Below are 27,313 nucleotides of genomic sequence, written 5' to 3' on the forward strand. Positions count from 1 at the left end.
TCTATCGTCTCCATAGTACTGAAAACACAAATATAAAATATATAATCTACCTTCTCCTTCAAACATATCAACGTACAATTAAAACCCACAAAGCCTGACAACCTGTTGTCAAGTTGTTTAAGCAGTTGTTTCAGAATCTGACAGACAAACTTATAAACAAAACGTAGAGCACCAGATTGTGGGATGAGGCAGCATCATCACGTGGCTTCCTCGGTTATCTCAAAATTCAGAAAACAAAAAAAGTAGAGGAATACTTTTTCTCCTTGAATAAATAACAGTTTAATTACATTCTAGAAATAAAATATGATATGGTAGGAATACACTGGAAATCTTACAGAAATACTATTCTGCTACTGGTAGGTAAATGGTCAAAGCTACTTTTCATGACAATCTGAACAGTACTGTGTACAAACTATTATACAGGTTGCTAATGAAAAATATTGCAGCAGTTGCAAGGATGTTACCAGCTCAAACAAACATCTAATGATACAATATTCTTCTAAGAGGAAGTAATAATGTTAGATTTACAGACAATAAAGAGTTATGTTCTTCACTTTGAAACACTGGAAATAAAAAGCTCAGGTAATCCAATTTCTTTACCTTGTATTATCACAAGGAAAGATTTTCCTTTCACTATGAAACAGCATCCCAAGAGACCCTGTAAACAGTTTATTCAAAGGTAGTATTTGAGATGTCACAGCAACTTCAATAATTGTCCTAGTCTACCATTACAGACTTTTTAGGCCACTGCTTGTACAGATGACTTTTTTTATTTTTCACTTATTTACATACATTCAGCCCAATAACAGCAGGTAAAATGCGTTGTCTATCTCACCAATAGACACACTAAAATTCTCATTGAAAGGCCAGTGTAAGATGTGGGTAGTGACTGCACAGCATTGAGGAGATTATATTATACAAATATACAATTAGACTGTTGAGAATCTAACTCTGCACGCATGTGACATAGATGGTCTTCTTGGTAGATACGCGACACTTGGAGTCGGTACATACACGTAACTGCAACTATTGTTGTTTGGTTGAAGATGACGGTGTGGGTGGCCATGGGACACAGTATCGTTTGTCTGTGCTATCCCTAAGTGAAGGCAGGCAACTGCAAATTAGGAATACCTAAAGATGAAGTTAAAGTACAGTTTACCCTGGACGGCAGATTTTTCTAATGAAAGAGTAGTTCTATTTAGTGCACAATGCGTAGGGAAGTTGTTGCCGCCTCTTTAATAAATGGTTCTAAGTGAACCAACACAGTTCCCAGAGCTTTAGAAACTCATTATGCAAATGAAGATACTGATGATAGACGGTAACGTTTCACAGGATGCTATTTCTTATTATATCAGTAAGCACCAAGTTAAGTGCCAAGACAGCCCCATTGTCCCATGATTTATCATGTAAAATTTATACCTTGAATGCACAACAAAAGTCCGTGAAATTTGCATTTAATTCACAACAAGACAGTTTCAAAAATGGCTCTTAAAATACCTTTACATTTCAAATGGGCTTTGCCTCCCCTTCTCCTCCAAGAGGACTGCTCTAGGATGGACTAGACCTAGATATGAGAAAGATCTTTCAGGTGGAGAACTTGCACGTCCTCCAGGGATCCCCTGCAACCCGCCGGTTTCGGCTGACTGCCGAGGCCCCCTCAGGAGCGTGGTGCCCTGTCCTGCCACCAGATAAGCTGCAGGGGATGGGATGGAGGAGGAAAGTCGCCCTGTGCCTTCCAGCTGCCTCTCAGCACCTCCCCTGATGAGATCTTTACAATGTGCTGCCCCTCACCAAGCCTGGACTCGGAGCCACTTGGGCCCCACAGAGACACTGGCTGGTATCGGCTGGGCTGTTAGTGCTGCCGGCTGCTCTGGGCTGCACCGGGCTACCAAAAATACCATGGGGACACCATGACGGCCAGAGACCCAGGGCTGCCACCCTGCTCTTTCCCTATGTAACCCCAAGGATGGATGGTGGGGCAGCACGGACCTGGCTCTGCACACCCAGTGCCATGGAGGGAGTCGCCCCTCTCGCGGCAAAGAGTCGGGCGGCGAGTGGGCTCAGCCGCCTTTGCAGCTGTGTCGGGAGAAATCAGCCAGAAGGGTGAGGGAACAGTCCAAAAAAGCAAGGCAGCAGAGAAGAGGACCCGAGACCTTCTGATTCAGAATGCAATTACAGAATATCCATGGCTCAAAGACTATCCCGTAACATGCTCCTTGTGAAAGTCCCAGGCTGCAGAAAGAATCCCACCATGGAACAGAGTCACCATTTTTCCTTCAATAACTTCTTCCTCAAAGCTGATAGTGTCAAACCTTCTCATCTGTATCCTGGTTTCACAGTGAGACTCACCTCATTTAAAGCAATCAGATTTGAATACTGACAGCCTCCAAACAAATTAACATTTATTTCTGGCTTTCTCAGTTTCCAGGAACACCATCGACAGCCACTGCAGTTGTCAGTGCGGGCTCATGCCATGCTCTGCCTCCTGTTTCCCCTTAATCTCATGTACAACTGAAAGGTTGCTTTCTCTAGCACATGGATACACCTCTCAGAGTTGATTGGGTTGGTCTCGATATGGTACTTTCATCAGTAACCAGTTGGAAGAACTCAATTTTAGAAAACAGAATTTGTGTGCAAAGCGTGCAACAAGAAATACAGTTTACATTTGGTCATAGTGTCCTATCTTAGTTATGCTACCATGACTCACACTGATTAGGATACTTACGCACGCACACACACATACACACACATAGATATTTATTTATATACGCGCTCACACAATAAGAAAATGTCTAAGTCTGACAATATTTCCTCCTCTTTTAGCGAAGACGGGAGTTTGGCATCTCAGGCTCTGAATCTGCTTAAACCTGGGATATAGGAATGCGACACACTTCAAGTATACATCGACTGCACAGTGATAACATCGCACATTGAGTCTGACACGTGCTGTCTTCAGTGGTCCAGCACCAGCACGTGGCTTAAAACCAGTTGCCCATTAAAGGAGCAAATATCCAGGACCTTTGCTTTTCAGTGTTCGTATTCACGCAATGCCCAAGAGCAAGGCGATAGTCTGTACAACCACAAATGTCCTTCTGTATAAACGCAGTGGTATTTAAAAGTCTGAACCAGTGCATCCCTCTCTTACATTCCTCCTCTATTCCTTTGTTGCTGTTACTCTTGTATGCATGTGAAAGTAAAAGGTAGTGGGGAAATAATTTGAGTAGAAGAACACAAAGCCTCTCCTCTAAGTCCACAGAAGACCACTAAAAGTGTAAAATTTCCAAAATAGCTCGTAGGAATTCTTCAAATACAGTAAGTGTTTTCAATGGGGGTTTACATATCACATTTCACATTATTTCCACAGGAGTCTACCTTATCACTTTGTTTAATCAGACAAATATCAATAACACATAATAAAACAGCATACAATTCACGGGACACGACACGTTTTACAAAACCTCTAAAACTGCACTGCCGCTTTTGGAAAAAAGTGAAGACTTCTATTACTTACAGACATGAAATACACTTCACATTGAAATGAACAGCATGATTACAAGGCTTTTTTTCTTACTTGATGGCATGGGTTTAGGATGCATTCGTTTTCAATTAGGTTTCACAATTTTTCTTCACACCCCCAAAAGGCACCATTGCTAACCTGGTATTTTCTCTGTGCTCTTTCAGGAAACTTACTATCATTCAGTAAACACTTTTCGAGAAAAAAACTTTTTAAAATTTAGCTTGACTCCCTAATTGTAAAACCTGAAGAACTGGCTGATGGTAATGGTCTTAACACAATCATTGCTCAGCTTACAATGACAAACCAAAAAACTGTTACAGGAGGGTACAAACACGTTAAGCCACGGGTTTGGTTTTCTCTGTTGTTGATTTTTTTTTAAATTTTTTTCTCATTTTTTTTTAAACCAACTCCTTTTCTCACAACGCTGAGAAGTCTCTGACTTTACAACGCTTCAGCAGTCGTGTCTGTGGAGACAGACATGGTAACTTTGGCAATCTTAACTGTGCTCTTAATGCAGCTCTCGGCAGCCCTGTGCACGTTCCCCGCGTTGTTGGCGTGTTTGTGCTGGCAGTCAGACTCCATGCTGTTATCCAGGGGCTGCGCCGTCCCTTCGCAGGTGGGGAACATGCTGCGGAAGGCGTGTCGCAAGTCCTTGCTCCTCAGAGCGTAGATGATGGGATTCACTGTGGAATTCAGCAAACAGAGCATGCTACAGAAGGCAAAGACAGTCTTGATGAGCTTGTTCATTTTCCCAAAGACATCGTACACCATGATGGCGAGGAGAGGGCCCCAGCATATGATTAAAACGACTAGGATAAGGACTAAGGTTTTGGCTAACCTGATGTCCATACGAGTTTGATCAGGCCTAGTGATCTGTACCTTACCATCCTCCGTCGACTGAATGATGATGCTTTTCTGCGTGCCCCGCTGAATCATGCGAACAGCGTGGCTGTGAGCCTTCCACAGTATGTACATGTAGGCATAGACAATGAACAGCAAGAGGACGCTGGTGACCCCGATCCAGAACATCAGGTACGTCTCGTCGATGAGAGGGAATATGTCCGAACAAACAGAGTTGAGCTTTTTGCAGTTCCAGCCGAGCAGAGGAAGAACGGCTATTACAATGGCAATGGTCCACATCACACAAAACGCTACGACAGCCTTTGGTCGGGTAACAATCCTTTTGTAAGCTAGCGGCCTGTGTATAGATATGTACCGGTCTATTGCCGTGAGGAAAAGGCTACCTACGGAGGCGGTGAAGGAGGCTGTAACTCCACCCAGTTTGAACAAGAAGACGTTGGGGCTGTCCTTCCGGTGGAAAACATGGAAATCCACAAAACTGTAGACAAAAATCACGCTGCCCAAGAGGTCAGCCACAGCCAGGCTGCCGATGAAATGGTAGGAGGGTCTACACCGGAGGCTTCGGGAGTGGAGGATGACACACAGGACGAGGAGGTTCTCTAGGACCGTGAAGGTGCCCAGGGTGAGCGACAGCACGGCGATGGCCAGCTGCTGGCTGGGGTTCAGGATCATAAAGCACTCCATATCCATGAAGTTCTCCCCACACTGTATGTTCTCATCATTATCCTTAAACGTGGACAGGGACTTGTTGTAAAACTCTGTGATGTTGACCTGATCTGAGGGAATAATGCTCAACAGGGGATCATCTCCTGCAGTCATTTTTTCTTGGAAAGGATCACCCCTGAAGGAAGAGAGAGGAAACTTCTGGGGGTAGTACCCCAGCTTGGATGCCAGGTCACCCTTCATGTCTTCGTACTGGATATCGTTGGAGCCCACGTAAAGGAGATCTGTGGTGATTGTTCGAAAAGTTGTATCTGCGAGGCCATCTAGGATTGACTTCATAACCTCAGTCTCGTTGGCTTCAGAGAGATTGGGGGGAAGGAAAAATGCATCGGAGGAAATCCTAGAAGGGGAAAAGACCAAACTTCATTAAGATAAAAAGGGAGACAAACTCCACAAACAACTTAGTCAAACTGTGCCAAACAAAATGGACCTTTCTCTTGTATTCAGTGCAGGTCCAGCCTTTGCCACCTGCAGGAATCAGGTTGAGCTGAGCACTTAGAAAGAAATCACCCGGATTTCACTAAAACTGAATTACACTAAGAAGTGATGTGAAAAACGGAGGAGCAGGGAATTGAGTATTCCACAGGAAAGTAATTTTCATTTCTCATCAACACCTTCTGAGTCACTCCACCAGAAAGGTATTTTTCTCTATATCTGAACTTGGCTTCTGATTGCAAAGTACCTTGCAGACCAATATTCCTTGAACTTGCTTCATTTAGATAATACCAACTGCCACTGCAGGAGCAGCATTAAACTGAATCATCGCCTTCATTGTTTTTCTTTCAAAAGGCACCAAGGGTTTTGAAAACCTGACAACAGAGAAGGAACGGTGAAAGAGCCATGCATTCTAAGTTTCACAGTTCACCCAGTATGTCTGTATATTCACATCACACTTCTACAGCAACCTGAGGTCTACTAACAACCTGAATTTTTTATCGCAAATTTATTAGCAAGGTGTTTCATCTACAAATACAGGGATCTGGATGTATCTGCATTACTCTATTCCTTCCTTCTGCTAAGCATACCAAGGCAACTGGGATGTTTGGACTCTATGGGGGAGGTGGGTTGTTACCCAGCCCTGTCCATACTTTCAGGAAAGGTGACCAGCACTGCTGTCAGTGAACGCGTCAGCGACCCATTCTGTGTGGATCAGAAGCCTCAATCAGAGCAATTCACGCTTGCCTAGAAAAACATTGCACCAGGTTTGGGTCAGAGTGCAGCTCTGGCCCAAACTCCAAGCAAAAAGGGGACCAGGAGCCACTGTTCCTGTGAGAAGCATGGAAATGTAACCCTCCTCATTGGCGACACCCTGAAAAACATTCTGCCCCCTCAGAAACAAGGAGCCCAGCAGAAGGTCCCCAGGTCTCTGAACCCCGTCATGCCCAGCCTTTGCTTGTGGATGGTGATTAACCACAGCGTGTAACTCCTGGTCAGGGGACCCTTGGGAGAGCACCCTCATCGGCATCTGAGCATCCTACCTGCACCAATGTGTAAGACAGGTCTTACAGCTCTTCTTAGGCTGTGCTCCTTTATATAACTTTGCCCATATAACAAGCTTTGAACATGCATCGAACACCTGCTTTAGGGCCCCCTTGCACCACCAGAGTGGCTGAATGGTCTGAATGTAAATAAGAGCCAGAATCATTGATTCGGTGTGCTACAGCTATTCTGTGTCTGCTATGGGACACCTCAATGCTTACATCAGCAACAGGAGCAACATCAAGCTTTTTCATGCTTTTAGAATGGAGGAAATTGTTTGTGACACCCAGGAAATCACAGATGACATATACAGGCTTGTACTGACTTAACCTGTTCACTTTATACAACTGACAATAAACATCCAGAAAGGCCACGAGAGATTGTCTGCCAAAACCCAGAGTACTGATCACCTCAGCTCCTGAAGAGAATTGCACACTAGGTACTACAGCTCATTTTTCCCATGAAGACTAAAAGAAAGAAGAAAACGATGCATCTCTACATCAAAACCAATACTTAAAACCAGAAGAAACCATGAGCATTTCCAAAAGAAGCAGAGATCATTTGGCTGATGGGATATTTACGCTGCACTTACATATGACGTCTGCACACTCGAGACTTTCTCCATAGTTCATTAAAGTTTTCCGTTTGATTCAGCACGCCTAGACATGGGGTGTTGAAGGAAATGTAGGAACCTAGACCCCCAGAACACACTGCAACTCCTGTGCTGCAAACAAGGACGAGCATAACAAGCCCTTACAGGATGGTCTAACACACAACGCAGACTCTTGCCATGTCAGCTTTTGCAGACATCAGTGCTCAGCAAATAACAGCATAATTGTTAGACAGACAAACAATATTACAGAACGTGATTTTGAGGGTTTGAGCAGAGAGGGAGGGAAATGTCACTGAAGCGCACATTAAAAATGAACAGCAATAATCTAATACGTAATGTACTTTTCATCCAGAAGGTGCTTTCCAGCTGCTCCTAGTAGAATTTGCAGATGTTACATGTTGCAAAGATGATCCTGCTGACAACTGACAAATCTGCTTTGGGTGAAGTCTGGCAACTTTAAATTTGGCATTATAACACCAGTTTAAAACCAGAAGTGAAGAATGTGATATTCATTTGAAAACTACCCAAAAATATTAAATAAATGTAGTAGTTCTCTAAACATGTAAAGATGGCTGTGGCATTCTCTGTTATTCCAGCTTATTTCTGACAGAAAAAAGACAACCATCTTAATGATTAAAGCCACAGCCCCATGGCGAGAAGATTATCTTTGAGTAAAGCTTCAAAAATTGTATGCAACTGAGCACTTCTGCTAGACAGACAAACAAATTGTTACGAGGTAGCTGGTCCCTGCTGGAGTCATGTTAAGTACAGACTTGCTCAGAATAAGGTGCAAGCTGCCATGCAACCCCTACCTTTGTTTGAAATAGAAATGAAAGAACACGAATTCCTGTGTGCTCTTTTGAAGGTGGCAGTGAGTTATGTGACAATATCACTATGCATGCATATGCTATGCTAACAACATAGTTAATGGGATCAGGAGAGGCAAGTCTTACTCTGAATTTCAATGATTTTTTTTTCCTTCTGTATTTTTACATTGAGATTATTACAGTAATTTCCACCTTATTGTTTCTGCAAAGAGAGTTTTCTTTGAGAGTACTTGGGAGTTCATTAGTGGTGTAGTTTAGGCTTTGGGGGATGCAGCTGACATTAATTTTGTTTTTGTTTGCTGCTGGGAATATCATAATTGGAAATTTCTAGCAGTATGTGTGCATGCACCTATTCAAGTAGCAGTTGATTTTTATTAAAGTTGCAGTAAAACAGCCATTCGCCTGATCTGGAATTGCACTTTACTGGAATTTCGTTTATTTTAATTTAGATACTAGCTTGCCCCACTATAAGCTACATTGCTGAAATGCGCTGAAGCGATCAGCGAGGTTTTCCATGGCTGCCCCAGGAAAACAAGACTGGTCCTTTGGCTTTGGGGTATCAGGAGAGCCCAGGTCATGGTTTGAGGTGTTGCATGATTTGACATAGGCTGAAAAGCTGATGGTGGGAGCCGTGCTCTGGTTCCTGGTCTTTTTGTTTGGTTAGGTGGGATGTGCCAGTGTCACAGAAATTTTGGCTCTGAGCTCTTCTGACCAAACCTGGAGCAGCAAGGAGGCACTGCTCACAAGAACGGGACACCGCACTCCACGTGGCCACACCGCTCTTTGCAATTGGCCTCAACGCAACCCAAATCTGTATTACCCAGGACCCATCAACATCTCTACATGAAATACTCTGGGAACCTTTTCACGGCCTCCCTCGTGGCCAAGGGTCGCCTGCACAGATCCCTCCTCTCTGGATGGGGCTGGGGTGACGGCTGTGTGCCGCAGCAAGGTCCCCTCGTGGGCAGGGTGGCAGCAAGGGAGAGCCTCCTGCCCAGCTGAGGGAACATGTCTCTGCCCGGCCAAAACCCGCTCTTCCAACACAGCCTTTGAACCTCCAAAGCTCTCAGGCTCCTTCCTTCCTTCCTTAAATGAGCTCTACTAACTCACTCATTTTAAAATGGCTTTAAAAAGCACAGAAGCATTGATTAAAGATGAGGGAGATCCCATGCTGATGGCGGCACTCAAAATTTTTTGTGTATTTCCATGACAGCATGCAGCATTTCACAGTAAGTAATGAATTACGACTACAGATAAGGATTAAAGAATAGATAAAAAATTCAAGCATCTTCTGTCTTGAAGGCCAAAACCAGAAACCCCAAAGCTGAACACCATTTTAGACTTTTCTCCCATCAGCCCACAGCTGTCGATGGGCACTGCCAGACGAGCTGTGCAAAGGCACTGCCACTAGATGGGGTGGCTTTTACAAACACACCGCTTAGCTCATGCAGGGACTTGCATTTAACTTCTTCTAGCCCTTTTCTCCCAGCCTCCTTTTCCGGGGTTTAAACATATGAGGTGTTAAAGACCAGCTGAAGGTTGAAGACACAACTTCGCAAGGCTTTGCGCTCGAAACAAAAGAAATAGTGAAGAGTTGAGAGGGCAAGAAGCTTAAAAGAAGCTTGGATGATATCAGAATATAAAGAACCCTTAGGTAAAATATAAAATATATATATGTAAAAGGCTGGTAACTCATCTTGGACAACAGGAACAATTATACCTCCCCTGGACTTCTTGTTGGTCCACAGGACCAGGTCACTTGGGGAACAAGAACACGACTGTATTAAAATGCTATTACCTTTCTTCTCCTGCTGTTCTGGGACAGAGGGAGAGCTGGAAAGTTTTTATTGTTGACTAAAAAAAAGGGCTGAATTTATTATAATTTTCAAACCAGGATGATTGATAGAGCAATTTTAATAGCCTGAATAGAAACAGTGAATATTTGCGTTCTTCCTCGGAAAGTAATTATGAGCAATACAATGATGCTACTGATAACTGCAAAAATGTTGATGTGGTAAGAAAAGGAATCAAAACAAGAAAGGGAAATCCACAATCAAACCTTTCTAGCTTCTATTTTAGAAAATATTTTCATCTCCGTGTCTATACATTTCTTCTATGATATCCACAGTTAATTAAAAACAGGCTAAAGGACAAGTAGGTATAATTGAAACATAGTTTTTGAATGCACAAAAATATGTAAATGTATTCTCCTTGCTTACATGTCATAAGGCTTCTAAGTCCTTCAAAGGGCTTTATCTTCCAATAAGTTTGCATAGGGCCCAGTACACTGGGACTCCTACCAAACTGGGTGCACAAACCACTACTGCAGAAGAAACAGCACTAATTCATATTCACGTGTAGTCAGCTGAAAAAGCATGAGAGAAATGAGATCTACCATAGTAACTGCTGGCTGCCAGGAATTACAACTGTCCTATAAAATGAAAATTTATATGGCTAATAATTACCTTATCCCATATGGCGATGAACAATACTGCTTCGAGGACAGAACAAGGTTTCTAAGCCTTGGAGAAAGAAATGTGCAGTCTGAGAAATGGCACTCTAAGACTCAGTAACACCAAGCAAGAAAAAAACCCATGCTGACAAGAACGTGAAAGCAATGTTACCTCTATCCTATTTACTGTTTTACTACTCCGTCTCCAACACTGTGCTACTGCTAGGCTATAAATGGCAAATATGCTGTCACTCCTAATACAGGAAAACTTAAATTCACTTCAGTGAATTTTCTTTGTGTGAGGGATTGGGAAGGAGCACAGAGATCAGGTGAAGAGCAAATGAGGGATGCTATCTTCTTAGCTGCAGCAAGGCACTATTGGCTACGGGTTAAACTGGGGTGTGCAAGTACTGAACCAAATTTTGTTCTTACGTAGCACGATGATATCTTTGACAAGTTGAACCTTAATCAGCAAGAAACCACAGCTACATGGTTGTGTTAATTAACATACCGCTTGCACACTAGCAGGATAAGGGCTGGATTGTTCTAATTTGGGGGCAAACTGCCCCTACGTGACACCACTCAGCATCCAGCAGCTGACAATCCGAACAACAAAACCAAAACAATGGGTAAAACAGAGCATTAATCAGTGACCAACAATGCTTCTAAAAGAAATAACATTATTTCTTCCCTCCAAAGTTTTGTTGGTGAGATGTGTGTACCAGTTTTAGCACAGCTGACTTGCAGGCAGAGAAAAAGAGGCTGTGTCTTATCTCTCAGACAACCAGGGTATAGGCGTGGGTCCACGATCAGAGAAGTTCAAAAGCGAGGCTGAAGTCCTGTGCCGTTTGATGCAGGCAAGGGTCCCAAACTTTGCTTTCCTGCAAGCAGTGCTGCCAACCTCCCTGTTCTGCTGCCCGTCACTAAACTGTTCCAGTTGTTCCACGTTGGATCAAGAGTCAAACATCAGGAACTAAAACCACCTGGGTGCACATCTGGCAGGTGAGAGGCTTAGCTTGAAGCCTTTTCTCTGAATTAAGGGAACGAAGGAAGCATCTCCCACATCCCACCCCGCCGCAGGGGGAAGCGCAGGGACAGCTGCCCCCTCTGCCCGTGAAAAACCTCCAAAGCTCCTGAGTTCACTCAAAATCCCTCGGTTTGTGAAATACAACTCCCTACACACACGTTTCCTACCAGGTTTGAGACAAGACAAAGTACTGAAGACACAAACCAGCAAGGGGACCATGAGGGTCACATTAATGGGAAACTACGGCTGCCTGGTCTGCCCAGCTTTTGGGAGAAAGGAGGAAAGGCAGAGGTGGCTTTCTTAAAACAACAAGAAGATGATATGAACGTGGAATTTTAACATCTTTCATAGTTTGCTTTATATATCTTAATTTCATTTAAAGACATAGTTTTGGGAGAGGATGAAGAGGCTTGCTCAAGTATGAAATGTTCAGATGAAAGGGAAACAGTGAAGCAAAAGTAAACTGGTATTTGCTTAAAATCAGCTCCAGTTTAGGGACCCATTCCCCAATAAAGCAGAATGAGCAGATAATACAGCTAGAGTTTGATACAATGCTATGGTACTTACATTTCATTGAGCTGATCAATTTTGAACTCTCAAACTTTTTCTTTTTCACAAAAGGGTTTATCTTGGATTTCAGTATTCCAACAGAAATTGCTTCATTTCCAGCCTCTTTTCTAGCCGTTCTCTAATCCCAAAAGGTGAAGGCACTTATTACTGCTAAGCAGAATTGACATAAATGTTAAATGGAGACAGAGAAGCCCAACCAGGTGCAAAAGAGATGGGGGCTGAACACTCAGTCTCCTGGAAGTATGCAGAAGAGACAGCAACTTAGCACACAACATATAGTTGAGGGAGAAAAGTCATTTGAAAGAGAAGAGAAGAGAAGGACATGAAAGATGTGGGTTCCACTGGATGCTAAATGCAAAAGAAGAATGTAACATCTAGAGGATGAAACTGGGGGAAAACCACATTTATTAGGGGAAAAAAACCCCAAACAACAGAAATAACCACTCCAAGGAAACAGCTTTTGTGAAATGGCCAAAGCAGAACAAAAAAGTCAAGAATTTGTTGCTGTAGAAAATGATAGTGAACTTTATTAAAAGAGTAAGGCTTAGAGACAGGTAGCAAAAACACCAGGCTCCAGGGAGAGCTCTCCTAAACTGCAGAGAGTGCAAGTCTGCTGCCTCTTCCCCTCACAACAAGCCATGGCCATAACAAGTTTTAATCAGAGACTTTGAGAGAGATCAGGGGAGATGCTGAGAGCACAGGTAATGCAGGTTAAGTGATTGGTGTGAAGGGGACTGAGAGAACTACTGTCCTCATACAGGGAATGGGACGTCTCCAGGTGAGACGGGAGCAAACAGGGGAATGGTAAGAGGGGAAGATCGAGGTGGGGGGAGCTCCACGAAGGCAGAGGATGCAGGTTTTAGGGAAAGAGAAGAATTGCCTTTGTGATTGGCTTGGGGAAGGAAAGCAGATCAGGTGAAGGAGAAAACTCACGAGACAAAACCTCCTTCCTCTTCTGAGATTTGTGAACTTCAGAGACATCTCCATAAGCCAAAGGATATGGCTAGTGGGATTTTCAGATCTCACCGTAAAGAAAGAACAGACCCACTGCTCTGCAGGCAATGACTTGCTCTTTTGAAAGTCCATTTCTGATCTGTATTCAAACAGCAAAAGAGGATGCAAAGGGCTCCGAGAAGCCATCCTCAGTAAGGTCACAGAAAAGGACAGTGCTGTCCCCACTGACACAAGGGACCGAGCTGGCAACACCCAGGAGAGATCAGTTGAGCAAATCAGGTCAGGGACATTAATGAAAATCAAAATGCTTAAGGAAACTGAAGTACAGAATACAGGGCTCAGAGGTGGAAAGGAAGACAGAGAGCTCAAATGAAGCCACTGGGTGACCCATCCAGCGGGTAAACACACCAAGAGGGGAAAAGGAAAGAGGGGTTCACAGGCAATGACAGAAGTTTGTGCACAGAAGGTCAGCAACACATTGCAAAGCAACTTTCCTTCCACCTCAGTCCTCAGGAGTCTACTTCTCCCGAAAATTGTTATTGGACCACCAAGTACCAGCAGCACTCAGAAGCCAGGACAGAAAGGCTTTCGGTAAATGCGATGTCCCACGCCATTAGCATTAGCGAACGATGAAGATATGCACTCCAATTAAAAAATGTAAAACATTCTTTCATTTCTGGAGCTGTCTGGCCTTTCATAAAATTTAAATAAGCTCAGATAACTCTCTTCATAGCTACATTCAGAATATAATGATATTCAAATATACTGCCTTCACACACACAAACAACTTGTGAAATTATTTGCCAGCATATTAAGCCACTACACCAGATTGCTTGGCAATGGTGCATGTCTTTGAAATATGCAGATGCTTTTCTTTTTTAAAAAAAGGACAGAGGGAGAGAAGAGGAGAAGTGAGAAAGAATTACAGTAGAATCTGATATCCAAGTAGCCAGAACAACAAATTGCGGAGAGACTCCAACCAACATTACATCAGATTTGGAGAAATAGTTAAAAGATACTGAGAGATGAGTTACGACTTTTTACTTGTGTGTGTGTATACATATATTTCTGTGCATAAACTTACAGACATACACAAACACATACACATGCCTAGAAGAACAACTATGCAAAGTCTCACAAACACTGCAGTAGCATTTGTCATGCGTAAACACAAATTCCCAGAGCCAGAGGACAAGCAGACAAGCTAGAAGTGTAGGCATAAAAAATAAGGCAAGATGAGTGCTGAGTATCTTTTTGAATTCCCACACACGCAGCCTTCTTGGGAAAAGGCAAGAATCTAAAATGGGTACATTATCACAGAGATCATGTAAAAATTATTTTGCATGTATATATACATATGGGTGCCTATATACACACTCCAAACTTCTTCCACCTATTTTTCCAGGCACACACATAGTCTGGACTCCAGTATTATATTGTTTTAAACAGAGGCAGAATTGGCTAAAAACAATTAGAGCACTTTTCACACATTCACGACAACGGGAAAGTGGGAGTCCCCAAGCCCCTAAGCACAAACTTCGACAGGTTTCCTAAAATGCAGAAATTTGAAAATGACTCGGGCGAGGGCTGAAGAGGAATTGACAGTATTCCCTACAGAACTGCTCCTGCTCAGTACCATGTAGTGAATAAACATGCCTTTCTTAAGAAGAATATAAAACTGCCATAAAACAGGTTAACACAGGATGAGGTACAATTTGATACCATCTAGCCTTAATCTACACAAAGAAGACAACGTCCGAAACATATGAAACATCCAGTTTCACCAACAGTCCAGCCAAAGTATAATGAGTGACATTATATTAACACATGCATAATAGTGAAATACCTATTTTATCTGTAATTTGGATATTGGTAGCTTGATCAATAAAGGATGTTCCAGCCGAAGAGAGGCAGAACCAGGCTTGGTGTGTGCATCACCATAATGCCCTTGCATGAGGCACAAATGGCAGAATAAAATGTGCTCCAACCTTATGTTGCAAACCAAATCATTTTTCATGGGCAACAAGGGTACCTTTGGGAAAAAGAAAAAAAAAAAAAAAGTTCTTTCTAATGAGAAATTGATTTATAAGTCATTATAACCATTTCAAAAGGACGGGTCGTGGCTGGTTTCAGCGATCATTAACAAAGCCACACACTTTCAAAGAGCCTGAGTTCTGGGGAGGTGAAATTCTTATCCCACCAACAGCAATCGCATGTGCGCTTCTTGCAGCAGTACAGCGTCAGTCTAGAAATGGAGACGTAAAGAGCAATACTGAGAAGACAGTTTGTCACATTTTTAACTTTGCATTAATAGCAAATGCTGTTGCTGTCTATTCTGACACATTTGCAAGCTCGCTTTTAAGTATGAGGGGCTGGCATGTATTTCCACTATAGATAGGAAAACAAGAGCAGCCTTGTTGTGATTAAAAGGGTCTACTTCCCTCTGCCTTCTGTCTTCTGTGTCCATCTGCACAGCTGCTTTGAACTTGGCCAAATCCCAGCGATAGGGTCGCCCGCAGTACATATTTTAAATCAGCAGCAGACTGTGCAAATTTGCTGCTACAGAAGAGAAAAATCTCCAAAATCTCACTTAAATGGTTGATGAGTGGTTGTGTAGAACATTCATCATTTTACATAGCCTAAACTAGTTGGGAAATTGAAGCAAAACATATCTAAAATCATTTACTGTTTCAGAAGGAGACTCAGATAAAGCCAATATAGACATCTGCAAAGAAATGCAGAGCAATTACCACTGAGAAAAATTAATTCTGTGGATTCCTACATAGCCAACTGCAAGCCTAGAGAGAGGTCACAAAGTTTGCATTGAAGAAGTTACAGTAATTTCTCTTAAAAAGTGCAGAAGTAGAGAAACTAGGTGAGCGGAAAATAGTGCACAAGACCTGCAGAACCACGAATGGCAATGTATTTGTAAAAATCTTGGGCAGTACTAAATGAATACAGGGGTTTGGGTTCTCCCTTACCTCTTAATCTCCTCACCTACCTCTACTTAATAGAAAGCCATCCCAGCTCCCCTTCCCCAGCACAGAACACTTTCAGCACCAAAATTCCCAGTGGGGTGACAGTCTGCAATCATTTTGGGACAGCCACATTAAAGGCTAAAAGTCAGAAATGACTAAAAAAACAAAGTGATTTCATTTCTAAACTTCTGTTGTCCAGTCGGAAACCTGTGAACAGAGAAAAGGAAAGGCTTGCATTGGCCAAGACCTGCCATTCCTTCAGCAGGGCATGAAAGCCCTTAACGGGCTCCTTTATGCAACTGAGCAAACATAATTCACCAAAGAACAACAGCCAGGATCAAAAGGCGCCCACCGGCTCATTCTCACGATACTATAACCTGCTTCCACCTTCACCTTGAGTTTTGTAGGTATTTTGGTTTGCTTACTGTGGATTTAGGTGTTATCAAATGGTTGATAAGGTGAATTCACAGCAAATAGTCAATTTCCTTACCTAGCGGACTTTTCCCCCCCATCCCCGCCCCGCCCCGGCAATAGATGCCTGCTGGCTCAGTCAAACAATTATTGCTTTTATCAATTCTGCTTTAAAATGTTTTTATTCAAATGGTTCTGCCTCTCATTCCAAACACCAATGGATAATAAAGCAAAGCTGTTCCTGGTTGCTACAAAACTAATTTTAACCTCAAGCAAATCAGGAATAACACATTCATCTTCTAAACTGTTTAAAGATGTTACGTTCATTTCTTTTACAGCTGATTTAATAAACACTGCCTGCATAATAAATATTCCTACCATGGTCACAGGGGTTTTTTGCTTTCTTGAAAAGGGAAAACCCATGCTGGCAGTCCACACGAGGTGTAATCAAAAAAGAATTAAGCACGACCAAGTAATTTTTACGATGTTGCACATTTTGTTATTAAATATCGTATTAAGTATCACTTTGATCCTTCACATGCTCTTGGTACATGTGAACAGCAATGCCACCCCCAGCAGAGAATGTTATACTCCTTTAAGAAAAGGTGAACAATAACAATGAAAACAAGATGATACATCTAGGGGGGGGAAGAAACATAGCTACACCTTTAACAGGTTAAAAAAGCCACACTATGTTGTTTTGTTTCCTTTTTTTTTTAAACTTGTAGATACTCAAGGAGTATTTTGCTATCTGGCTCTATGTTATATATGTCCCTTTACCTTCTGACAGAAGAAAACGTACACCAAAACTGTTAATATGATCATTTGCTGCTATACAGAAAATAACACTGATGATAATCTTAAAAAAGAAGGAAAACTATGGACTTCATCTTCTGACACCATTTTACTTAATCAAGCTGAAATCACAGTAACGAGCTCGCTCCTGCCAAAGGCTTGGTACATACCTCATCCAGGGGTGCTCTCAGTGGAGATTTGCAGACGTCTTTGAGACAAAAAGATGCCCATTTAAAATAAGCCCATCTGGTTACTCGGAATTATTTCTCAACAGCTGAAGATTTCACATGACAAACACTGCGTGAAGTTTAAAAAGCTCACTCTTTTTCTGCTGTTTTCCCCCCAGACCTCCGAATTTCAGACAAAAACAAGCTAACCAACCAAAAACCCTACTGGGATATTCTGAAGATGCTGGATGCCTATGTAACATCTCCTAACGGAACATCATTGCGCACGAAATCACGAACCGCCTTTTATTTCGGTTACAGCTTCAATGGCAGAGTTTGGGGTGAGAAAGTGCCCAGGGAAACCGGACTGAACGCCACCCGCTCTAAATCACCGGTGGGTTTGGACGAGAGGACAAACCCCCTATGTCGGAAAAGGTCCTGTGGGGACCCGGGAGGCTGCCGGCTCCGCGCACAGAAGAATAGACGCGTGTCAAGCACAACGCCACCCGCCCCCGGCACCTACGCCCGCTGCCGCGATCCGGCCGGGAGCACGACAGCGAACCGCGGCACCTCGGGACGCCGGCTTTTCCCGGGGCAGCCGCCAACTCTCCCCAGCCGCCCGCGGCAGCGGAGCGGGGCCGTGCCCGGGGCGAGACCCGCGCTCCCCACGGCCCCCTCCGCGGGTCGGGTCGCGGCGCTGCGGGACGCGGCGGCGAGTGCCGGGGAGGGACGCTCCCGCAGGCAGCCGCCTCCCCTCCCGTCGCTCCGCCGTCGGGGTAGCGGTGTCACCTCCCGGACCCCCGTCACCCACGCCGCCAACAAACTTTAAGGGGGACGACCGCCGCCCGGCCCCCGGCAGGGGACGCGACCCCACGCACCCTCCCGCCTCGCCGCCCCGCACCGTCCTTACCCTCCGCACGGCACCGGCCGCGTCCCCCGCCTGCTCCGGCCGCGCCGACCCCCGGCAGGGAGCGGGAGCGCCGCCCCGCCAGGGCACCCCGGCACTGGGGAGCGCCGAGGAGGCGGTGCCGGCGAGGCGAAGGAGGAGGTGGGAGACTTCTGCCTCCCCTTCTTCCCTGCCCTCCTCCCTCTCCGACCACCGCCGCCCTCGCTCGCCCGGCTCAGGCGGCGTGTCGGGCTCCGCCGCCCCGCCGCCGCCGCTCCATGTGCCGCCCGCCCCCCCCAGGCCACCGCCCCCGGCCCTCCTCCGCCGCCTCCGCCCGCCGCCGCCTCGGCGCGGGGAGGCAGCGCGGGAGCCGCCGGGCGCCCGGCGCGGCTCCGGCACACGCCGCCACCGCGTGTCCCCCCCCGCCTTCCGCCCCGCTCCGGTCCCATTTATGAAGCCCGGCTCCCATCACGTGTCAGTGTGCCTTTTGTCCCGGCCCTGGCAGCGGCCGCGGCGCCCCGCACGCGCGGGCAGCGCCGGGGGACACGGGCGGCGGCGGCCAAACTTCGCCCCGGGGGAGGGACGCGGGGACACCGGGGGACACCGGCGGCGGGGGGGAAGCGGGGGGCGGCGGGGAGCTGGCCCCGGCCGCCCCGTCCGGCTCGGGCCCTGCCCCGCGCCCCCCGCTGGCCGCCTGCCGCTCTCCCCGCCGCGGGTCCGGGGATGATTGATCGCGATGAGCCCCGTCGTGCCGGCGCCCCGCCGGGCGCGGGGGAGCCGGGCCGGGGGAGGCGACGCGCGGGGCCCGCAGCCAATGTTGGAAGGCAGCGCCTCCTCCGGCCCGCGGGGGCGGACGGCGCGTCCCCGCCGAGGGGGGCAGCGCTGCCCCGCCGCGGGGCCCGGCCCGGCCTCCCGCCCTCTCCTTCGCGCCGGGGGCAGAGCCGGGCGGCCCCGGCCTCCCGCCGGTGTGGGGCGCGGACCGCGGGGACGGGCCCCGCGCTCGCCCCGGGGCCTCGGGGCTGGTGCGCCCAGCGGGCTGGGTGCGTTGGCGGCCGCTGGGCCATCGGCCGTGGCAGCGCTCGTAGGGCGTCCCTGAAGGCCGAGCCCCTTCCTTGTGCCAGTATGTCCTGTGAAACGCCAGTGTTACCATCGTTTGTTTCCCTTTTCCTTGCTATCCTTGAGCCCTGCTTTGGGTATTTTGGGGCTTACGCGACAGCGGTCACAGCAGCCCTCAGACGTGCTGGGGAATCTCTCATCTCTGGGACACAAAATGGCTCCAAAGGCGCACGGGCAATGGGTAAAACCAGGAAGCTGGGCTTTATTCAACAGCCAGTTCCTAAAGACACTCATATCCAGCTGGCTTTGCTCCGCATGCTTCTGCCTCTGCAGTGTCATAAATATGTATTTGCCTTCACACATATTAATACAGAAAAATGATAAATATTTATCGTTTGACATAGTGTCTGTAGACATTAACTGGTCCATCTACTAATCCACATGTGGAGGAGGAGTATGCCATACTCCTCATTTCTCAGGAAAAAAGGCACTCAGCTCTTCACAAGTGAGGGTTAAAGATTTTGGATGGCATTATTTTTCAGGGGTGCCCAACCCGAGGTGTTCCTGCCACCTGACAGGAAGTTTTGCTCTTGAAGGTCTCTCGAGCTGGTCCGCCAAGGCACCCAAAATCTCAAGGCTCCATCCGGGGCAGCACATCTGCTGAGGAGTGCAGACCCAGTCTCACAGTCCAGCGTTTTCCTTGCATCTGGTCCCACAGTGAGTCCGCAAGATCGTAATTACTGCCTATATTTTTTCCACCGCTGGCTCTTTCCGATGGTAATTGTTAAATTAACAAGAAAGGAGATAATTTCAAGTGGCATTCCTATGAGAAAAGTGGAAAAGAAAAAAAAGGCTAACTCATTGGTGCCCAGATCGAGTTTCTGATATTAGTCAGTCTGTCTGTTTGGTCATGCAGAAGTGGTAATGTGTAAAAAGAACTTTATTTAACACTGCAGTAAATCAGAACAGATTTCTTTTTGGCTGTGCATTTCAGAAAGCATGGACTTCTCCTCCGAGGGCTAAGACTTGTTTTTTAATTTATTGAAAGAGTTTGGTACTTTTCCTTTTAATGTGAACCTACCAGGTTAAGCTTCTTTTCCTCATTCTTGGAGGGACACATCCCCTCGGCAAAGGCAAATCACATCCAGTGGACATCGCTGGACTGATATCAGCCCACAGAAAGAATTTAAGGGCGAGTGTTACTGCTCATCTCATCTCCGCATTCAGGGCTTGCTAAAGATCCCCATCCTGAACTGGGAGTCACTCCAATCTCAGGGTAATCCTTCTTTCTGTCACTTCTAAACTAGGATGGTAGAGAGGGAAATTGCAGTGTTGAACATGTAGCCATGCCTACACACTGAGGGTTTTTTTTTCCCCCTAAAATCCTCCACAGTTGCTACTGCCAGTCCAGCCCACAGACATGGCAGTTCCACAGGAGACAAGACGTATGGGTAGCCAGAGGTAGTTCAAGCACCAGGTTCTCAACCATCTCATGGTGGGACCCCGTATGCCTTGTACACCCCAGCTGCTTTTCCAGGATCTTGCATTCAATTTAGCAATTTGGCAAAGGGAAGATTGTTGCCATCCTGTGACACCTGTTCCCAGCAGAGCTGGTTGGAAAACCTCTGAAAGAACAGCTTTCCACTGGAAAATGCAACCCTGTCAAAATCGAAACGCTTTGCAAACTTGTGTCGGTTGCACTGAAAATGTCATTTAAAAAAAAGTAAGTGGTGGAGGGATGTTCCAACAGTGTGGGAACATCTCATTTTGACATTTCCAAGCTAAATGCTTCAATTTCTTCCTTCAAAATGAGTTCTGGTTTAAAAATATTTCATTTTATATTATATATATCAAAATAACACAAAATTTGAAAAGCTGAATCACATATTTCCATTGACCTGAAATTAATGTTCTCCACAACTTTCTCAAGGTAAAGAATTCAGCTATTCTGATTTGGAGTGAAATTTTAAATCCCAAACACTCAGGGAAACTAAAATATTTGAATTTTATTAGGCTCTCAACCACATGGTGGAATTCCAGAACACATCGACAGTCGCCTTTTTAAAGTGTATGGTTACCAAATACTTTAAATAGTGAAGGGCTAGTTGCAGTCTTGTCTTTACTCCTACTTTAAGCCTGGCTGCCACTGAAGAAAAAAACATTCAGTAACAAAGATGAGGTCTGAGGGAAAAGATGGGGGTGGACATAGGCCCTGAGAGTTGAAGTTCTCACTTTTCTTTTGGTTGCTCCCAGTTATCATATTTCAAAGCAGCATATTTCAGGCAGGTATCTGCTGGCCATCTCCAGTACAACTGCAAATGGAATTTCCTTCAGTTCTCATTTCACGAAGAAGAGGGAAGCGGGTAACAGATGAGAGAATCCAGCTGATGCCATGCTTTTTCAAAATCATTAATTCCACCAATTCTTTGCCCTCTCAGAATTTTTTTCCAAATAGTTGTATTTCATATTTTTATGAGAAGTTAACTTTTTTCGTCACTTCATGAATGTTTTATTCCATCCGTGAAGCATTTTATTTATGTGTTTAGGTTGATTAGAGGTGCCTAATGAGTGAGCCTGATGATTTACTTAGCAAGAATCCATACAATGATCAGGTTAGATGCTTCAGTCGTCTCAGAACTTCAATTGCTTGCTTTCTGGAGTTCTGTGACTGCTTTCAAGATTTCCCCATCTCTTCTTTTGAAGAGTATTTCCTGCTGCCATCTCATATTACAGGCTTGGAGCTTTTGCTCACTTTTATCCTTTCATCCATAGGTAGATACAACTATCAAGCAAGATATAAATGATCTTCCAAGAGGCACTTGGGAGGACACTGGCTTCTAACACTCTGATCCTGTGTCCTGTCCACAGGCAACTGGGTTTTCGCAAGGTTTGTGTGGCAGTTTATTAAGTCATTGTCGAATGAGAGACAAGATTTGGTCTTATGTCCATTCCTAATTTAGAAGACTGTCTGTTTGTCCCAAAGGCTCACCTTTATCTGTCCAGTTTAGGAGACTTTGCTGCTAGGATAGCACTGAACACCATGGGTGCACACAAGCCCTTCCACCATTTCAGAGTCATAAAAATCTCTGGAAAAAGTTGAGGTGCGTCCTCACCATAAATACAGTTCTGCTCCTGCACATCTCGAGGCCCATGGTAGAAATTCCTTTGGAGAAGGAAAAGGAAAGGCTGAAAAACAAGACCTTAAATCTTGACTATTTCCTGCAGTAGCTTTCTCTTCCTACACCACAGAGCCTGAGAACCTGACACATCCAGGTGCTGCTGCAGCAGACGTAAGGGCAAGTGCTCCTAAGGCAACATGATTTTTCAGCTTTTCTACATTTTCTCTGCGAGCTATCAAACTAGCAAAGTCAGTTTGGGACCCACCAACTCCTGATTCCGCCCATCACTTGTTTTGTGATGTTGGCCTCTTTTTTTTCAGTTGTGTTGAACACCCGCAACTTTCACTGAGTTCAGCAAGAGCTCTGGGAGCTCAGCACCTCTGGACATTCTGCTGTTCATCTTTCTGTGCTGGTGCTCCCCAACTGTAAAATGAAGATAATAGTATGTCCTTTCTTTCGCCACTCTCAGGTTTTTCTATTTAAACCATAAGGTCATCAAAACCAGAGCTGTCTCTTACTAGTAGTTTGTGAGCAGCTATTACAACAAAGTCATAATCCTGGCTGTGACCTGCAGGCACTAACACATTGCAAATAATAACAATAAAAACCCAATCAGAAATGTTATTGTCCAGGAGTAGCTTTACTGCCATCCAGCAAATAAAAAAAACCCAAAATGGTCCAGGGAATGAAAGAACCCATGAAAATGTGCGGGTTACCCAGGGGCTTTGCTAATTATCCAGTTCCGTATTTAGTCAAATGTTGTTCTCTCGTGAAAGGGTTGAGCTGCCAGCAGGCAGTCACCGTTTGTGTCACTGATGAGACACGGCAGTGTCCTTGTTTTGGGCTGTCCCTGCAGCTCGCTTTGGCCTGTTGCTGGGGTGGTGTGGTAGCCCTGCCCCTTCCCCAAGCCTGACCTTGGCTGTTCCACCACACCAGCCCCTGAGAGCGGAAGATGTGCTGCTGGATTTGTAACGCAGATGGACACCAGCTAGGAGCAGACCGAGACCACCAGCTCATCTCACACAGGAAAACGAAGAGCTCTCATATGGTAATGACTTTGTGTCACTGCTGCCCCTGAACCAAATTAGAACCAGTGATGCAGGCATTCAAGTCTCTCTATCCCATCATTAACTATCCCCTAAAGCTATCCAGATCCCTAAATATTATCCTCTTCAGCTTCTTGCTTTGTCCTTTTAAATTGGAGTTGAGCAATGATGAACCAATTTAACCAGTGTTCTATGTAATTTAGGTTATGACGTGAATGAATTAAGAACAGGAGAGAGACATGTAACACAGTTGAGAATGCATACGTATCTAAAAAAATTATGTTTACTACTGAGGGTGATAGTAGCCATACCAGGCAGAATGCATTTGAGCTTAATCTTCTGCTGTATTGATTTTTTGTAATGTTTTGCCTATCCTGTTGTGGGTGGCACTGCAGGGTACTAACAAGGTTTTTTCTTTTGCTCTGATGGCAACGATACTGTGCTGTATCACGTTCCTTCCACCAACTCCTGACAAAGACGGCAGAAAAGAAGAGCCAGAAGACTGGCGAGCACTCGTTATGGAGAAATCTCTCTTTTAATATAAAGACTTCCCCAGATTCAGAGATGGGGAATTGCTTATCTGACATCTGTTGCCTGCCGCACATTTGCTGATGCCTGGGGAAGGACTCTTAGAAAATGGTCCTTTGGGCTGAAGGCCACCATCCACTCCTCCTTCCTTTCTCATTCTCTCTCTGATGCCCAAGTCTCAGCTCCGGCACACTGGGAAGAAGCTGCTGTGTTCATTGTGAAGCCATGACATGGTGCTCCCATTCAGAGCGGCCCTTCTGGCTTCAGCAGCTCTAATTGGCTCCATGCTTTGAACCATTCGGCACTGTGTGCTCTGCTCAGTGTGGCTTTGTATTGACTCACTCTTCATCACAAGTCTCCAGAGCAAATGGCAGTAATCTCATGAGTGTAAAGATCATGATTCTCATATATCTTTTTTTCTGTGGAGTTTGAATCTGTGGCTGTAGCTCTAGGTAAGGGGGTCATGAGCTGCTCTGTTAATGGTGCATGCGGCTTCGGGTGCCTGCTGCTGCATTTTTGCGTGTTCGTTCAGATCTAAAAGCTGGCCGAGGCACATGACTTTCTTTTCTCTCCACCATCTGAAAATTACAAAATGCTGGTCCAGGTGGAAAAGGGAGGTTGCCGGGGACGAGAGTGAGTATACTGTGTTAGAGAGGAGGGGCCTCTTTGACCTTGAGGATGCTGCTTTTGAACCTTATATTTTATATTTTTCTAGCACAAAGGAAATCACTGCTGCTCCTAAGTGATCTTTCAATGCAGGGAAACACCCTCATTAGTGGTTTTTTTTCACCTTCTCACCTTCTTTCATTAAACCATACTCTTTACAATCCCAGTTGAACAGCAGGGAACATTATGAGCTGACTGAAAAGCATTTTCCTTTGTTAACATGTTTTTTCATCACTGAGCAATAGAACAGTAATGAGGACACAGATCTTCTTTTCATTATAAATATGCATAGAAAAGTGTATAAAAAAAAGTAGGTTCCTAAAATAAATAAATAAATAAAACAGCTGTGTAGTGAAGAGAAGGAATTAAGGAAAACAAGATGACAAAGCTTTTTCCTGATGCTCTACCTTTGCTAGTGTATGGAGGCATCAAAGTCAGGAAAGTCTCCAAGCAATGTTGGGTGCTGTCAATGTTGCATTTAATGGAAATAGGCTTAGGATTGTATCTGCAACTTCTGTGCAATGCAAATAGATACCATTCATCAGTATGGCAAACGAAACCAACAAATAAACAAACAAAACCCAACTGAAAACACAGCCTAAGATGACTCTAAAATAGATTGGTTCTTTCGTGGAAATACACAGATTTGTTTTCTCTCTTGACTTTTGTTCACATTTTCCTTGTTCCTGCTAGATACAAAAACAACCCGTCACGTCAGGTTTTAAATAGGGACAGTATGTATCAGTAGATGTGACATACATGTGCAGCTCCAGAAAAGAGAAACAATTACAAGTTTGGATGGGAGCTACACATTTGCTAGCTCAAGTTCCTTCAGAGATGTAGCTGTGCGGAGGAGGCACTGTTTCTGTGTACATGTTTGAACAGCACTTAATAAAATGAGGCTGTTATTGGAGGCTGAGGGAAAGAGCTCAACTGCTATTGTAATCACTATAAATCCCAGCTATGACAAAACGCACTGGAAGTAGCAGTGTGTAAGCACTATCCCAGGGAAAGGCACACTGCTGCAGAAGGAAAAGGGACCTGGTAGTTCATAATCCACTCTCCTCATCATCCCTATGGGATGCAGAGGGCTGCAGTGGGTCTTTTCCCTGTCATAACACACTCTGCTGGGTGCACTGGTACCGCTATGCTCCTGGGTAGCCCAGGGAGTTCCTGCCCTCAGCCTCTGCTCCCTCCCCAGGCTGGGTGATCCCATCAGTTTGCCTGGCACAGGGAAGCGTGGTCAGCCCGGAGAACCTGCTTCTCCCTGCATTTCAGTAGAAACGTGCAGCGACTCCAAAGGAGAAGGAAACACAAACTTCACTCTCTTCTTTTGTACCAGCCCTCAGGCTGGATCACAGTCTGGTCCTCAAGAGACAGCTTGGCTATTTCTTTTGCTTCTACCAGCTTTTCTATGCCTTTTCCACAATTATTATGATTACTGTGGCTACATTTGCTCATATGGTCAAAGATTGCTAATGCTATCTCTTCCTGACCCACAGATTATTCATTGTATAGAGTGTACACTTGTGTCTTTGTTTTTGTTTAATAAAGCACTTCGGTCGTGCAAGCACTGTCAGCTCAGGTTTTGTTATTTCAGGATATTCTCCTTAAATCTTGTGGCCCCCGTGTTCCTGAGAGGTAGCATTTTCAGCTCTGTGAAGCAAGTTGTGTGTGTGTGTGCTTTACAACCACAGGTTTAAACAACACCACCCAAATCACAAAGCTCAAGCTCACTCAACGTTTTCTCTACCAGGACAAGGGGGAACTGGATGCTGACAGCTGGTCACTTCACAGCCCCACACTGTCCCTGGATCCACTGGAAACTACATCCACCTTAATGGCAGTGAGGTTCTGGACACAGATCAGCCTGGGACCAACCCATGCAGCTCACCTTGTGGCATTAACTTACAGAAGAGAGCAGGATAAACAGCGGGTGGAACAAGGGTTCTTCAGAGGAAGCCTTCCTGTGACTGTGTTTTGGCATGACCCCATCTTGGAGCCCTGCTGAGAAGAGTTAGATTTTCTTGCATCATTTTGTGGTTGGGAAGGGCTTTTTGGCTTCCAGAATGAATTCACTTTAAGAAAACACTAAACAAATTAAGGGTCAGAAGATGTGTATTATCTCTAGGAAAATTAACAACATGATGTCTCCCTGAGAAAACACTGTCTTGGAATCATCCTTTATGGTTGGCTGGGGAAAGCGAACTTCTGAACTCCAGCCTGGGGAGGAGATTCAGAAATAAAATGTGCTCTTTTCATAGCTACTTCTCTACAATATATAGATCCACAACTCATATTGCAGAATATTAAGAAAACCAACAGGATCGTTTAAGGACTAGAAGATGGACTAGATTATTTTATTATCTACGTTCCAATGCCCTTTTCCTGTTTCTGAGGCCTGAGCTTATCTTCTGCTCATCTATATTGGCTCTGGCTCAAAGGGTCATATAACCAGCCAAGTCAATAGCAGAGCTTTTAGCACCAGCACCAGGAGCCATCTTGGACAAATAGAATTGCGGATAAATTCTTCAGTTTCCCCCCTTCCTCAGCCATTTATAAAAGCTATTTTTATTAAAACCTTCTTGGGTACTTCTCCTGCTGCAGCTGGGAGACCATGTGATGAGTGTTTTCTATA

At 45.1% G+C, this 27,313-nt stretch overlaps 1 protein-coding gene across 1 annotated transcript; it reads right to left on the reverse strand.

Moving 5' to 3' along the window:
* Window positions 1-267: 267 nt before the first annotated feature.
* Window positions 268-18,390, reverse strand: CNR1 (cannabinoid receptor 1). Its single transcript, XM_065631357.1, has 2 exons — window positions 18,285-18,390; window positions 268-5,441 (listed from the first exon to the last, which is right to left on the reverse strand). The coding sequence occupies exon 2, from the start codon at window positions 5,378-5,380 to the stop codon at window positions 3,959-3,961; it is 1,422 nt and encodes a 473-aa protein (XP_065487429.1). The 5' UTR covers window positions 5,381-5,441; window positions 18,285-18,390; the 3' UTR covers window positions 268-3,958.
* Between the last annotated feature and the right edge of the window lie 8,923 nt (window positions 18,391-27,313).

The sequence above is a fragment of the Caloenas nicobarica genome, chromosome 3 (genome assembly GCF_036013445.1).
Source record: "Caloenas nicobarica isolate bCalNic1 chromosome 3, bCalNic1.hap1, whole genome shotgun sequence".
Classification (NCBI taxonomy): domain Eukaryota; kingdom Metazoa; phylum Chordata; class Aves; order Columbiformes; family Columbidae; genus Caloenas; species Caloenas nicobarica.